The sequence below is a fragment of the Anser cygnoides genome, chromosome 5 (genome assembly GCF_040182565.1).
Source record: "Anser cygnoides isolate HZ-2024a breed goose chromosome 5, Taihu_goose_T2T_genome, whole genome shotgun sequence".
NCBI classification, from domain to species: Eukaryota; Metazoa; Chordata; class Aves; order Anseriformes; family Anatidae; genus Anser; species Anser cygnoides.
The window spans coordinates 62050513-62063344 of record NC_089877.1 but is presented as its reverse complement, the minus strand read 5'-3'; the positions used below and the strand labels follow the sequence as shown (position 1 = coordinate 62063344).

Genomic DNA, 12832 nt, shown 5'->3' with positions numbered 1-12832 from the left:
CCATAGTAAGTATCTTCATGTTCTAACCTTGATGGCAGTCACCTCAAACTAATACCAGGCAATATTAATTTAGTTAACATCCATATAACCTCTCCTGCCTTTGTAGTGAAAGAGAAGCGAAAGCAGGAGAGAAAGAAATCTGGGTTTCCATATTGAAAAACAACATTTCAAGCCTTATCTCTAGGCAAAGCTCTCGCCTACTTTGCAATTCCACCTTTATTGCTATTGCAAAATGAAACACGTTGTTGCGAGATCCAGCACTGCCAAAACAGACAGTTTTCTTTCCACATACAAGTCATCTCACATTCACCATCCCACAAAGAACAGAACCACAGTCGTCATCTTGAGAAATGAACAGACTCCTAGAGAAGAGTGTTAAGGAGGTGTAGAGAAGGTATAAAGCCTGGCATCTACCTGCTTAGACCATACTATATTATTCTTATTTTTTTTTTTAAACCAGGCAAGCAATAAGACATGAGTCATAACACTCGTGTGTCAGAATAGTGATTCATAAACACAAGCGAGCACAATGCGTTTATGTAAGCCGCATATAGAGGACCCTACAGCGAGACGTGAGGCCTCTCCTGAAGGCTGGGGAAAGCGAGTCCTGGTGTTAACACACCAAATGAACACCAGGCTCTTGAGTGACTCAACAAGCAAACACAGGACATCTGGTACCGATACCTCACCCCCAGCACTAGCAATGGGGACAAACACCGCCTGTTAACCACAGATCCCATCCTGAAATGCCACGGTCCAGGCCAGAAGAGAAGTTGCCGGCGCGTTGTTAGATTTCCTGCTTGTGGCCTTGGGCGAGCAAATTGGCTCCTTGCACCTCAGTTCCACAGCAGCTCAAGGCAGGGCAGAGGTATTTCCTTATTCTCAAAGGCACAAATTGCACTTGGACACTACGGTGCCAGGGTCAACCAGATGTGCGTGTTCAGGAGGAGATGGGTTACTTTACCAGCCAGCCAGGCCCTCACAGACCCAGGACCCCCAGGAGAAGGGGGCCGTGCATCAGGGGCGCTGCAAGCCCTCACCTGGGGGGCGAGGAGGGACAACGCCCCCGCCGCCCATCACCCAAACCCCCTCACCCGCCCCATTTCCTCACGTTTTCGGTGCACACCCCCGCCCTCCATCAGGGCGGGAGGCCCCGTTTCCCTCCCCGGGCCCTCCCCACCCGCAGCCGGCCGCGGCTCCCCCCGCACCCACCTCGAAGAGCTCGGCCGCGGCGGCCATGGCGCGCAGGGCTGGGGCGGGGGGGGGGGGGGGGGTTCCTCAGCGGCCCTCCGCCGCCCCACGGCCGCCTCCCATTGTGTCCCGGAGCCCCGGCACCGCCGCCACCGGCAGCAGCCGCCTCGGCACCGCCTCCACCCGCCGGAAACGGGCCTGCGCCGGGCGGCCACCGCCGCACGCAGCTCCCGGCTCCTCCCCGGCCCCGGCCGCCATCTCCTGCCCGGCCCCGGCCGCCCCTCGTTGCCCGCAGCCGTCCCCCTCCCCTGCTTTGCCCGGCGCCATGGCGCTGCGGGCGCTCTGGGTGCTGAGGCACGACCCCCGGGCCGGCGGCGCGGTGCTCTTCTCCAGGTAAAACCCCTCTGCGGGGCCGCTGCCGCCGGGGTTGTGCTCGGTGTGGGGTTGGAAGGGGAAAGGGAAGCTGGCGGCGGGGGGATGCCGCTCTTGTAGCGGGGCTGAGGCTGCTCCGGGCACCCCCTGCAGCCCCCCGTTGCCTTGCGGAGCCCCAGCGCTCTGCTTTTATCGCTGGGGGGTTATCTTGTTATTTTTAACAACTTCTGTATTTCGCACGGGGCTTTCTTGACTCCGTTCCTCTTCCTGTGTTGCTTTCTCTTCTAAATCTTAAAATTTTTGAAAGATTTTGCCAAGCTGCTCTCTACCTTGATATAAATATTGACGAAAAAGCCAAAGTAGCCGTAAAGAAATACTGTCAGAGGAACAGGCAGGGCACAGAGCACGCATTTTGTTTATAAACTCTTAATCTTGCTCAGTAATTGTACTGAGAATACAGCATTTTCAGGCAGAAATTTAACTTTCAAGTTGATTTTAATCTTTGCATACAAAGAGGTTTTTAAGTTAGTGAACCAAAGCAGGACTTCTTTTTTTGTTACTATTCAGAACTCTTACACAGTTTTAAGTAAGACTTTGGGCGAGGAGAGCTGGTTTTGTCAGTCTGGGAAATGTTGTGCCCCTTTCCTTGCACTCTGTGATTCCAGAGGACTCGGTACCAAAGAACGAGAGGAAAAACAACTGGGGGCTAGGGAAAGAAGAAATGCTGGGACCTGGATAAAGATGTGACTTACAGTCCTCACCTGAATTCAGAAAAGCTGAAGAGAGAACCTAGAAGGAAAAAGAAAAAAAAGAGCAAGTGCAGTATCTTCCATTTTCGGGTGCAGACAGCTCTCCACATTGGGCATTCCTCTGATTGTTTTAGGATTAGTATTGTAGTCCTTGTATTACCTACGGGACTAGAGGTGAGGCCTCCCCTCTACAAACACGGAGAAAGAGAAAGCCTTGTCCCAAAAGTCTGCGAGTGTAATCACCATGGAGGACGGGGGGGGGTGCGGGTGGCAGGGATATGTGAAGTAACTTGTCACACAGTGAGCGGCAGAGACAAGGAATAGCGCTCCTTTGAAAAGGGCAAACTCGACTTGATACTTCAAGTGATTTCCAGACTTAGATCTTTCAAGTTCCCAGAGGAAATAATAGGGCTGTGGAAACCCCAAGTTTATCCTCCTAACTGACCTTAAATTCAACAAAGCGCGTAGACAATATAAAGAATGCTGGATCACATGGAAACTGTTGGTTTCGGGACTTAGGCACTCAGCTGGAGATACGTGAGCCCTGATCTTTAACCTTAGAGAAGACATCTGGGACATCAAAGCATTCCAGTTTTTTGAGCTGATCATAACTTAATTCAGGCAACAAGTACGGTCTCTCTCTTGAATCACCAAAGCTCATTCATCCATGGAAACTTTCATCTTTTTAAGTTTTCATCACTTTCTAGAGGGGAATACTGAAAAACCAAGATCAGAAGGGCTAACTAATCATCTAATGACTCAGCTAAAGCTGAGAAGTTTCAGTAGGAAGAGGAAAAGGTTGCTGTGGTGTGGGGACGGCTTCAGCAAATGCAGCAGGCAGATTGGGACAGAAGACAGACAAAACTAGACTGAAATATGTCCTCTTCCTTTGCTTTGGAAACAGCTGCTGAAAATAAGAGATTCTTACCAACATTCGTACAGCAGCTTATCAACAACCTTGCTCAGGAAGTCCTCATAAATTTCCGAGCAGCAAAATCACACTGTTTCCTTGCTGTTCAAAATAGACATGAGACTGTAGGGAGGCGTTTTACTGTCATCAGTATCCTGTTTACGAATTTTGTAGCTCAGGCTTCTCTCTGCTTACACTTCCCTTTTCCTTACAGAAAAGAAAAAAAAAAAAGCCCTAGATGCCTGATTAAGAATCAAACAAAAAAGCACAGTCAGTGAAAATAAGCATGAGGAAGCATAGCTGCCTCCAGCAAAAGACTCTGCTACGCAGTTAAGAAAAGATGATGTAGGTGGGACTTGTAGGCAATAGGATAAGAGCCATGCAAGTGTTCAGGAACAGAAGGGGGACGTTACGTGTGGAGGTCACAGATAAAACAAAGTACTACATTGCTGGGATTACAAGTTCCATGGCAATTTAAGAAACAGCCTGTCAACGTGTCTTTAAAAAAATTGCTTAACAAGGAGAATAAGTAAAGGTTCACGTGTCCATGGATTTGTTTCTCCCATTTTCATTTGTAAGTGTGGCCCTGAGCACAAACAAGCATATGGCCTGAGAGCAGATCAACTGCAAGGTGATTCATGAAGTGATTTTTCTAGTTCCCTGCATATAACCCGTGATAGAAATTTTGAGGGTCCACAGATAACTACTATGGGAATCCACAAAGAAGAATAAAGAAAAGCTAGCCCGTTATCAAACTTAAATTAAGGGAGAGTCAGGGGAGTCTGTAGTTCCAAAAAGGGTGAAAACCAATGCATTAGTGGAAGTAATCATTTTTCTTTTCTCTGCTATTTATTAAAAGACAACTCTTTAGTTCTTCGTGATAGATTTAGTTTAGCTTATGAAGAAATTCATCCCTCTTTCCTTTAAAAAAATACTGCTTCAGAAGAGAATAAGATTTTTCACAAACATTATCTCTAGAAAATTTGAATTGAAATATGCACATTGATACAACATAGCAAATTTAAAATATACAAAGCTTTGTCTCTGAAACATGAAGATTATATCTTAAATACTCCAATGTCAAAAAAACAAAATGATGAAGCAGCCATAACAGCTCTTAAGTCACGCATATTGCACCTGCACTGTAGAATCCAGTTTGCCCCCTTACAAAAGCCATGCAACTGTTGCTGAAATTATTGGACTTATTCACGGTGAAGTCTTTTTGGCTTTACAGTATTGTAAAGATTTGTAGTTAATCTTGTTAATTAGTTAAAGCAACTGCTGCAGATCTATTGTGCAAGTTCAGAACAGCAATGCAAAGCCTGGACGTAAGTAACTTCAGCGATACTGTCTTACAGGGTGTAGCAGAGTTAGAGCAGTAGCATACCATAGGTAGGGAAAAAGCTTTTGTAGTTGAATTTGATTACATGTAGCATCCATGTTCTTACGCGTCTAAAAGCTTGTCTTCCATGTGATCTCACCTCGTAGAAATATTTTGTTGTTGAAGTTTCATTGCACTGGTAGGCCATGCTTGGGTTCATTAGTGTCACTTAAACATCCTATATACCTTTGTGCAACGAGACAGTAGACAGACAGATACACATTTCGTTTAAGAAAAATCATTTGCTCAAAGTTTCCCGTGAAAATCCACCTGCTAGTATGAATCCTAATTAAATGAGAAATAGTTATAATGACTGTGGTTTAGTTTGTGATCCTCTCATTCTTTCTATCAGGACAATGCCAGTGTCTGCTGGCACAAGGTTACTTCTAGGAGTTTGGCCTTCAGGAGTTACACGGATACTTGAAACACATCCTTGACTACACCAATACTCCAAAGATTTTTGTGGTGTTTTTGCGTTCTCTGACAGCCAGAAAAGGGATGGTGTGCTTCTACTTTTCGGAATCCTGTTGGTATGATATTCTGGTTGGAAAAGTTGAGATAAGACACTCTTATTTCCATGTTGCAGGCGTTACCCCACCGTTGAAACACGTGCAGAGGCCTTCAACGGATCGACGCATGTGGCTATCCCATCCGACAGCGATTTTCTTAAAGCCTTGCTCTTTGAACTTAGGCTCACAGATGACCAGAGTTTTGTGGAGCATCGGGATACGTGTACCCGAATTGATCATTCTTCGGTACGTTCAGTTCGCGTCGAAGGAGGGGATCTCTGGCCTGTGGTGGCTTTCCAGAAGAGTGGTCTGATCTATGCCTGTCTTCCGCTGGTTGAAGAGACCCTGGAGCCCCGGCCACCCCTCCTTACCATCAGTGGGCTCTCACAAGGACTTGCTCTTCTGTTTGGCATTCTGGACTACATTTCTCCGAGCCGGAAAAATGAAGCTGAGATGAGTGCAAAAATAGGCCAGCTTCGAAACTTGCTTATACAGGCCTGTCCGCTCGGCACCCCCTTGAACACAAACATAAGCAGTTTAAACAGCTCTTTTGATGACATTCAGGTTATTCCTACAGATGAGAACCAACCAGTTTGGAGATCCAACACATATAAAGGCAAACCTCAGGTTAATGTCTGTATCACTGAAAAGGTCAAGTGCATGCAGTATGACAAGAGAGATGTTGTGGACATGTGGCAAGTTTACGGAGTGGTGAATTGCAAGGTGAGAGTATTTCTTGTGCCAGTCTCACCAAAGTGCTTTTCTTGTAAGCACACTAGGAAACTGAATTCTCATTTCATTTTACCCTGGTATCTTGTGAGTGAATTTCTAATACGATAAAATTTGAAAGCATAGCAAACTATTGCATATTAGATTAGTGTGTTAGCAGTGTTCTTTATTTTGGTCTTTACTGGTTTTTTTTCTGCACACTTCATACATTTTCAGTAATTATTTTTGGGACTTAAATCTCCAGCAGTAGCTAAATTGCATGTATTTTTCCCATTTCTTGTATTCTAAATGAAATAGGGAGAAGTCATTTCGTACAGCTTTTGCATGTAAAGACTAAAAAATAGTAGTGCTAACACCACGTTTGTTTCCAGCTACCTAATAAATAGTTAGAAGACTCATTCAGAAATAGTCTGCAAGTGTCTTTACGTGAGCATTTTTACTTAATTTTCTTACCATACAAAAATTTAATCTTCTATTCAATTACAACAAAATTTTGAACCCACATAAGAACTGTTGATACAGAATCCATGGAAAGAAACCAGTAGTACAATTAATTTGAATGTTTTTATATATGACAATGACTTTTATTGTTTAATACTAAAATTTGGGGAATGTTGACTAAATAGATTAACAGTTATTACAGAATACATTAATATTTTTGTATAATCTATAATTGATGTATTTAACATTCTTTGTTCCAAATTATACCTTGTATGTTATCACAGTACACTGTGTTTGTGACTGCCATTGTTTTAAGAGGAGAAAGACATAATAAAAAGTGGATCATGCTAATTTAATTATTAGTAAGAGGTGGGATACTCATCTCCAAAGGAAGCCAACCTAAGTAATGTACTTCTGAAGACTTGCTTATTTCCTACCAGCCATGCTGGTAGGGATTATGTGGGTGAACAGCATCCTGCTCTCAGAGGGACAAGTTTCTAGGTCATCTTGCAGAGTGGATGGTCTTACATAAATGAAAGCCATGGTATAATCATGTGCTGCTGAGCTGGCACGCGAAGGGAAGAGACAATGGATGCACTGCACATGGTTGCTGTGAGAAAGCTGACGTGGGACCACAGTGGCCATTAATAGCATGCTTCAATCCATTAAGTGGATGTTGTAAAAGTAACTGAATTAATTAGACTGTCACCAAGTCCGTTTATGTAATGTTCAAAATGATTTAGCTATACCAGTAAGTCCTTGGCTTGCTTATGTACTGTTTTGCTGCTAAAGAGCACTTGTCAATTAAGAGACATCTAGCTAAGGCTGCTGAAGCCAGATGAAAAATTTAGTGTGATGGTTTAATATTTGTATTTGGTTTTTGAACGTCTAATTCTGACTTGAGGGAAATACTGTGGAATAACTTTTTGTCTTCATTTTTTTCAAGTGTGATATAGAGGGAGCTGCGCCAAATGTAACCCTCACTTTGAATCTCCCAACTAATGGCTCTCCACTCCAAGATATCCTGGTCCATCACTGCGTGACTTCCATTGACCCCGCCATGCTCATGTCCAGCAGTGTTGATCCACTGGATGATTCTGTGTATAGTGGACCTTACAAATTTCCTTTCATTCCTCCTTCAGATTCGTTCAACTTGTGTTACTACACTTCCCAGGTAATAACATCCCTGACCCTTGTTGTTTTCCAGCCCTCAGACAGGAATTAAAAATACGTGTGGTGTTGAATGCATCTAAATGACTTTCAGTCCAATACAGGCAGGTAAAATGTTCTTTATATCGTAAACTGCTTGGAAGGCACTTCAGGACTTGAGTCATCTGCGTCACTTTCAGAAGGTGCCAGTACCTTTGACTGCTTTTAATTTGTGAGCAACTTAGATGCCTGAATTAGACAGAATGAATCCAGGCTGAGATGTCAAGTACATACATGACAAATCCATGTGTTGTAAGCAGCCCAAAGAGTTTGGCGGATACTGCACAAAACCAGTCAGCAATTAACAAGTTTATTTTTTTAAGTACTTCAGAAATTAAAACAGAATATAACTGCTCTTACAATGGTATTGTTGACATATCTTGAGAATTAATGTGGTTTTCTCCAGGTGCCTGTTCCACCAATTTTGGGATGCTATCAACTCATTGAAGAGGGATCACAGTTAAAATTAACAGTTAATTTGAAGCTTCATGAAAGCATAAAGAATTCTTTTGAATACTGTGAAGCTCGTATACCTTTTTTCAACAGGTAAGAGTAAAAGAATCTTAAATACATTTCTTCCTTTTCTCTGTGATCTTCCAAAAATTAACCTGTCAGGAGTCAATGTTGTGCCCCATCAAAGACACCAACTTTGCAAATATTGGGAAACAGCCTTGGAATTCTTGTAACTTCTGACCAGAATATTTGGTAATATTCTCAATACTTCCACTGAGTATCCTGTTTCCCTGTGTTATTTTTTTCCATGTGAAATGCTGCCACAATCCTTCAGGTGGATTAAGTCTTGAGATCACTTCTAAACCAGGGTTACCTGTTCCTTAAGACTGCTAATCCTAGCTACAGATCAGCTTATCAAAAATACAGTTATTTAAAATTAAAACGATAGTTTTCATGTAAGCCTCTCTGACAACTGCCGTGACTACACTGTCACATAATTATAATGAAAATTTATAGATGAAATGATACAGAGTTGCTGATGGTGATCATAGTGTTAGTAAAATGCTATCAGGGAACTAAAGACAGTAAAATATCAACAGCTCTCATGATTACTAGGTTGAAACCACAGTGATTTCCTCCTGCTCTGTAATTTCTTTCCATAAATTAGCAGTGTGCTTAGATACGTATGATTTGTCTGTATGCACATAAATGATGTCTTTCAGCATTTGTTGCTTTCTTTAACAAAATTATTGTTAATAACCAAATGATATTCATTCCAGTGGCTTTATTGCTCCTTTTTTCATACTGTAGGGGCCCAATCGCTCATTTGGAGTACAAAGTTAGTTATGGCCAACTGGATTTGTCACGAGAGAAGAGCCTACTGGTTTGGGTCATTGGTAAGTAGAATACCCCTGTACACTCGTCCTGCTTTGGCAGGGGGGTTGGACCCGATGACCTCTTGAGGTCCCTTCCATCCCCTACAATTCTGTAATTCTGTGATTCCTCCCCAACTTGGTTTTCTCTAGTGTAAGCACAGCTGTATAATTTCTTATAGATGCTGTTTCTGGCTTTAGGACAGAAGTTCCCTAAATCTTCAGAAGTTTCTCTTACTGGAACTGTGACTTTTGGTGCTGCAGGTGAAGAGCACCCAACTGACTATGTTTGCACTGGGAACACGGCTTATGTAAAAGTAAGTCATAGTTTCTGTGAAATGCTGCCTTAATAGCCAATTTTTTTATTATTTTAAACTGGCTATGAAAATACATTGACTTTAATGAGGTGTACTCAGTGTAGAGTCACCTGTTGTCTTGCTTACAAGATTTGACATCCTGTCATTTTGGGGTTTGCTTGCACACCAACAGCATCTAACACAGGTTGCCAGTATTTGCACAGCAGCCATGATGCTATGCATCTTACCGTGTATTTCCTCTTTCTGTAGATGTATTTTAGGATCCCAGACTTCACACTTACTGGATGTTACGTAGACCAGCATTCTGTCCAGATCTTTGCACCAGGAAAACCCAAAATTACTGCATGTGAGTTGCTAAAAATGTCAATTATAACTTCAGTATGCAGTTTCAGTTAAATAAATCAGATATCAACGATTAAATTTATGTAGTTAAAATTGCACAAATCTATTTCCTTGTTTCCTTGGGACATCCCAGAAATTTTGTTTTCTGCTTTGTACTTTTTTTCTTGCAATGCTTCATGGTTTCTTGGAGTAGAGACTGGCATCACCCTTATAGATGAAAGCTCTTACTGCTAAATGACCAAGTCAATCCCTCTCAGGCTCTGTCCCATTCACCCTGTGGTGTTTTACAACATTCTGCGTAATGGCAGGACTTTATAATAATGGGGGGACAGAGAACACCTTTTTGTAGTCTGGCCTCTTGTTTAGGACACTTTTATTTAAAGATATGTGTGGACTGGAAGTACAGTCTGCAGGCACAGAACTCAGCTCTTGCTTGCAAGCTGAGACTCTTTCTGTCTGTCAGTGTCATCACACCAACATCCGTTGGTGGATGTGGTTCTGCATTAAATCTGTGGAGCAGAAACCACCGCCTGTTCTGGAGTTAACATGTCACTTCTTCCAAGTCTGCATCAAAAATATACTAAATGGGAACACAGTCATTACATCTGGCAGTCATTAAATTTGACCATTACTGTTTAATCGCAACATTTTTATTTGTTGCTTTCTATCTGCTGTAACTTCTGTTGGTCGTGTTAGAAATAGTCTGTAAATGCCTTTTGAAAACTGTGATCTACACTGTTAAGTTTGTGACGGGTCACATTCAGTCCTAAACTGTAACACAAAAAAGTATCATTTTCATACTGTGTGTTTTATATCAAGTATGCAATTTATATTCATTCAACAAAATCCAAGACATCCACCTGCTTTTGACTTAACCTCTGAATTTTAAGCTTATGACTGGTACATTGGTAAAGGTAATTGAAGCTGAGACTTTAAATGTATTATTATCAGAAATAATTTTCAAATAATAGTAAGAGTCTTACAGTTTAAAGAGGCCATTATATCTTTTCTGTAAACTAGTAAGGATGTATTAGCAGTCTCTTAACTTGGATGAAGATATGTCTGATTGTAAAGTACCCTGTAATGTGTGCTCTTCTTGTCTTTTTTTTCTTCCCGTTTGTTTTTTAGCCCGGGAACTGATTTCATCTGATTATTACATCTGGAATTCTGAAGCATCGGCACCTATCATGTACAAAAGTTTATATTACTGATGTAATTGTGAATGATTTTTGTGTTTAAACAAAATAGCAAATTATTTTCACTGTATTATGGTATTACTTTAAATTTGATCCAGCATTCTTCTGTTTGTTTAAAAACATCTGTTGTGATTAAAAACAAATGAATTCACTTCTCTTAAAAACATAAGTTTATTTTAGATTGTTTAGTCCTGGATAACAGCCTAGAGAAGACGATTTGAATTGCGTTTTCCCTGGCCATTTTTACTCTCCATTCTAACATTAACTGGTGCAATATAAGTACCTAGTGATACAGATGATAAAAACGGGTCTGTGTGGGCAGGTCTTCTGGAGGACACCCAGTTACTTCACTGGTTTTGTGAACCAAAAAGCTTACCAAGACATGAAAGCTTTCAGTGTCTTACTCCCTTCCTGAAGTTACAAGAATCTGATTAGTTTCCTGATTAGCAGGACAGTCAAAAGCAAGAGTTCTCTTCTTTTCACAAGATTATTTTGTGCGTGTACGTACAGAATATATGAGTCAATAATTAACAAGAATCTTAAGAGAGGCAGTATGACATGAGCAGTGCTTCTAAAAGGGGAGACAGTACAGGAATCTTTATGGCCTCTGTCAGCAAAAGTGGTGAGTTCCCTTTCATACATGCATGCAAACTCTAATTAATAAATATTAGGAAGGATCCAGAGGTGTGAACCTGTTTTTTCAAATCACAGGACTAACTCTGAGGAGGCAAAAGCAGCTAAGCTTGCTGGAGGTTCCAAAAAATATCACCCAGCCATTTACCTTAGAAAAATAAGCATAAAAGAAAAGGACTCAGTTTACGGAGGCAGACCTCTAATTTTGAGAAGAAAATTGGTATCTGCAGGAACACAGGAACTGGACTTTAAGAAAGTTATCAGGAAATGAGCAAAGTCTGAAAGGCTGGTGAAAAACTGAGAGAACCTGGAGAGCAGCACAAAAGAAGAGAAGAATGCCGTCTAATAACTGAGCATGCCGGCTGCTCCTGCTATACCTCTTGTTTAACTGTACGCTGTGAGATAAATAAGATTAATGATTATGTAGAGAGAAAAGTTTTAGGCTATAATTTAAAAAATGCTTAGATTGAGACAGTAATCTAATTGGTTGGTTAAATGTTCTAAAGGGTGGATTAATTCATGTGAACCATGACATTCAGCTGAAACCTGCAAACTTACACGAGAGTGCTGTGTTATGACTTGTTTCACAGAAGCGATGCATCTGTTTTGATTAGCAGACAAAAGGTGAGTTAATGAATTTGCCCAGAATCCAGCCCCCACTCATTACAGCCATCTGCATGCCTCAACACCACAATGTCAGTGGTGAAAGAGGTCTTTCTGTTGGAAAGGGTGTGGATCATGTTCTGCACTGTTCAATGCAGAATTTCAGTGTGTGGTGTTCGCTTTCAGCCTAGCTCTAAGAAAGATGGGAGCTGTCTGTTCTGCACTGCAGCACCGTGGAGGAATGGCTTTTCTTCTTCACGGGTGTTCAGAGAGAACTCCCCGAGAAATGCTCTGTCAAAATTCTGTGCATTAGAATAGGAGGATTGCCTTGCAATTAATAGGAGCGGGGAAGAGGCTCCACAAGTCGTGTTCCATTTCTTTTTCCTCTTGTCCATGTTTCTAATTGTCACATGCCATAATCAAGTGGTCTTGTGTGACAACCACGAGACACCAATGCTGGTGGAGAGAGGGTCAGGCGAGGCCATTCCCCCGGCCTGGGGGCTGCACTTGTCTTTGGTGAAGGGCCCATTCTCATGGATCTGGTGTCAAAGAGAAAAAGTAAGAATTCACTTTTGGTACAGAGCACTGTTTCTTCTGTGAGAGCGCTTGAAGAGCTTATAATTTCATCACGTGTAAACTGTATGAGATCTATACAGATAGCTTTGTGCAAAGAGTTTTTCAAGAACTGGCCGTGGGTTTTGCCAGACTTAGTATTGCATTTCAGAGGACTAGAAGAAAACTAACATGCAAATCTTTTAAAAGAATAAACAGAAGGATGTAAATAAGTATTGTTTGTCAACCCAACATTGTTCTCAAATAAAATTATGGATATAAATAGCAAAATCTAATACGGAACTGATTTCATTAATAAAGTGTACTCACCATCTCATAAAAAATTTGGAGGTAATGTAACTAATGCAAATTA

At 41.7% G+C, this 12832-nt stretch overlaps 2 protein-coding genes across 4 annotated transcripts in view; one reads left to right on the top strand and one right to left on the bottom strand.

Annotated features, from left to right (window-relative positions):
• EXOC5 (exocyst complex component 5) overlaps positions 1–1353 on the bottom strand; it is a 28702-nt gene extending 27349 nt beyond the window's left edge. For both annotated transcript variants that reach the window (XM_066998513.1, XM_048066159.2), the window contains exon 1: positions 1213–1353. In XM_066998513.1, the coding sequence (XP_066854614.1) occupies positions 1213–1239 (27 nt within the window). In that variant the 5' untranslated portion in view covers positions 1240–1353. The remainder of the gene's footprint in view (positions 1–1212) is intronic.
• On the top strand, positions 1238–10822 carry AP5M1 (adaptor related protein complex 5 subunit mu 1). Of its 2 annotated transcripts, XM_013193885.3 has the most exons (8): positions 1238–1584; positions 5190–5835; positions 7229–7456; positions 7898–8037; positions 8755–8840; positions 9018–9133; positions 9383–9479; positions 10604–10822. In XM_013193885.3, the coding sequence occupies exons 1-8, from the start codon at positions 1238–1240 to the stop codon at positions 10684–10686; spliced, it is 1743 nt and encodes a 580-aa protein (XP_013049339.3). In that variant the 3' UTR covers positions 10687–10822. The 2 variants fall into 2 exon arrangements, 1 of the variants encoding a protein (XP_013049339.3); XR_001212101.3 differs by lacking the exon at positions 10604–10822 and having other exon boundaries at positions 8999–9133.
• The last annotated feature ends 2010 nt before the right edge of the window (positions 10823–12832 follow it).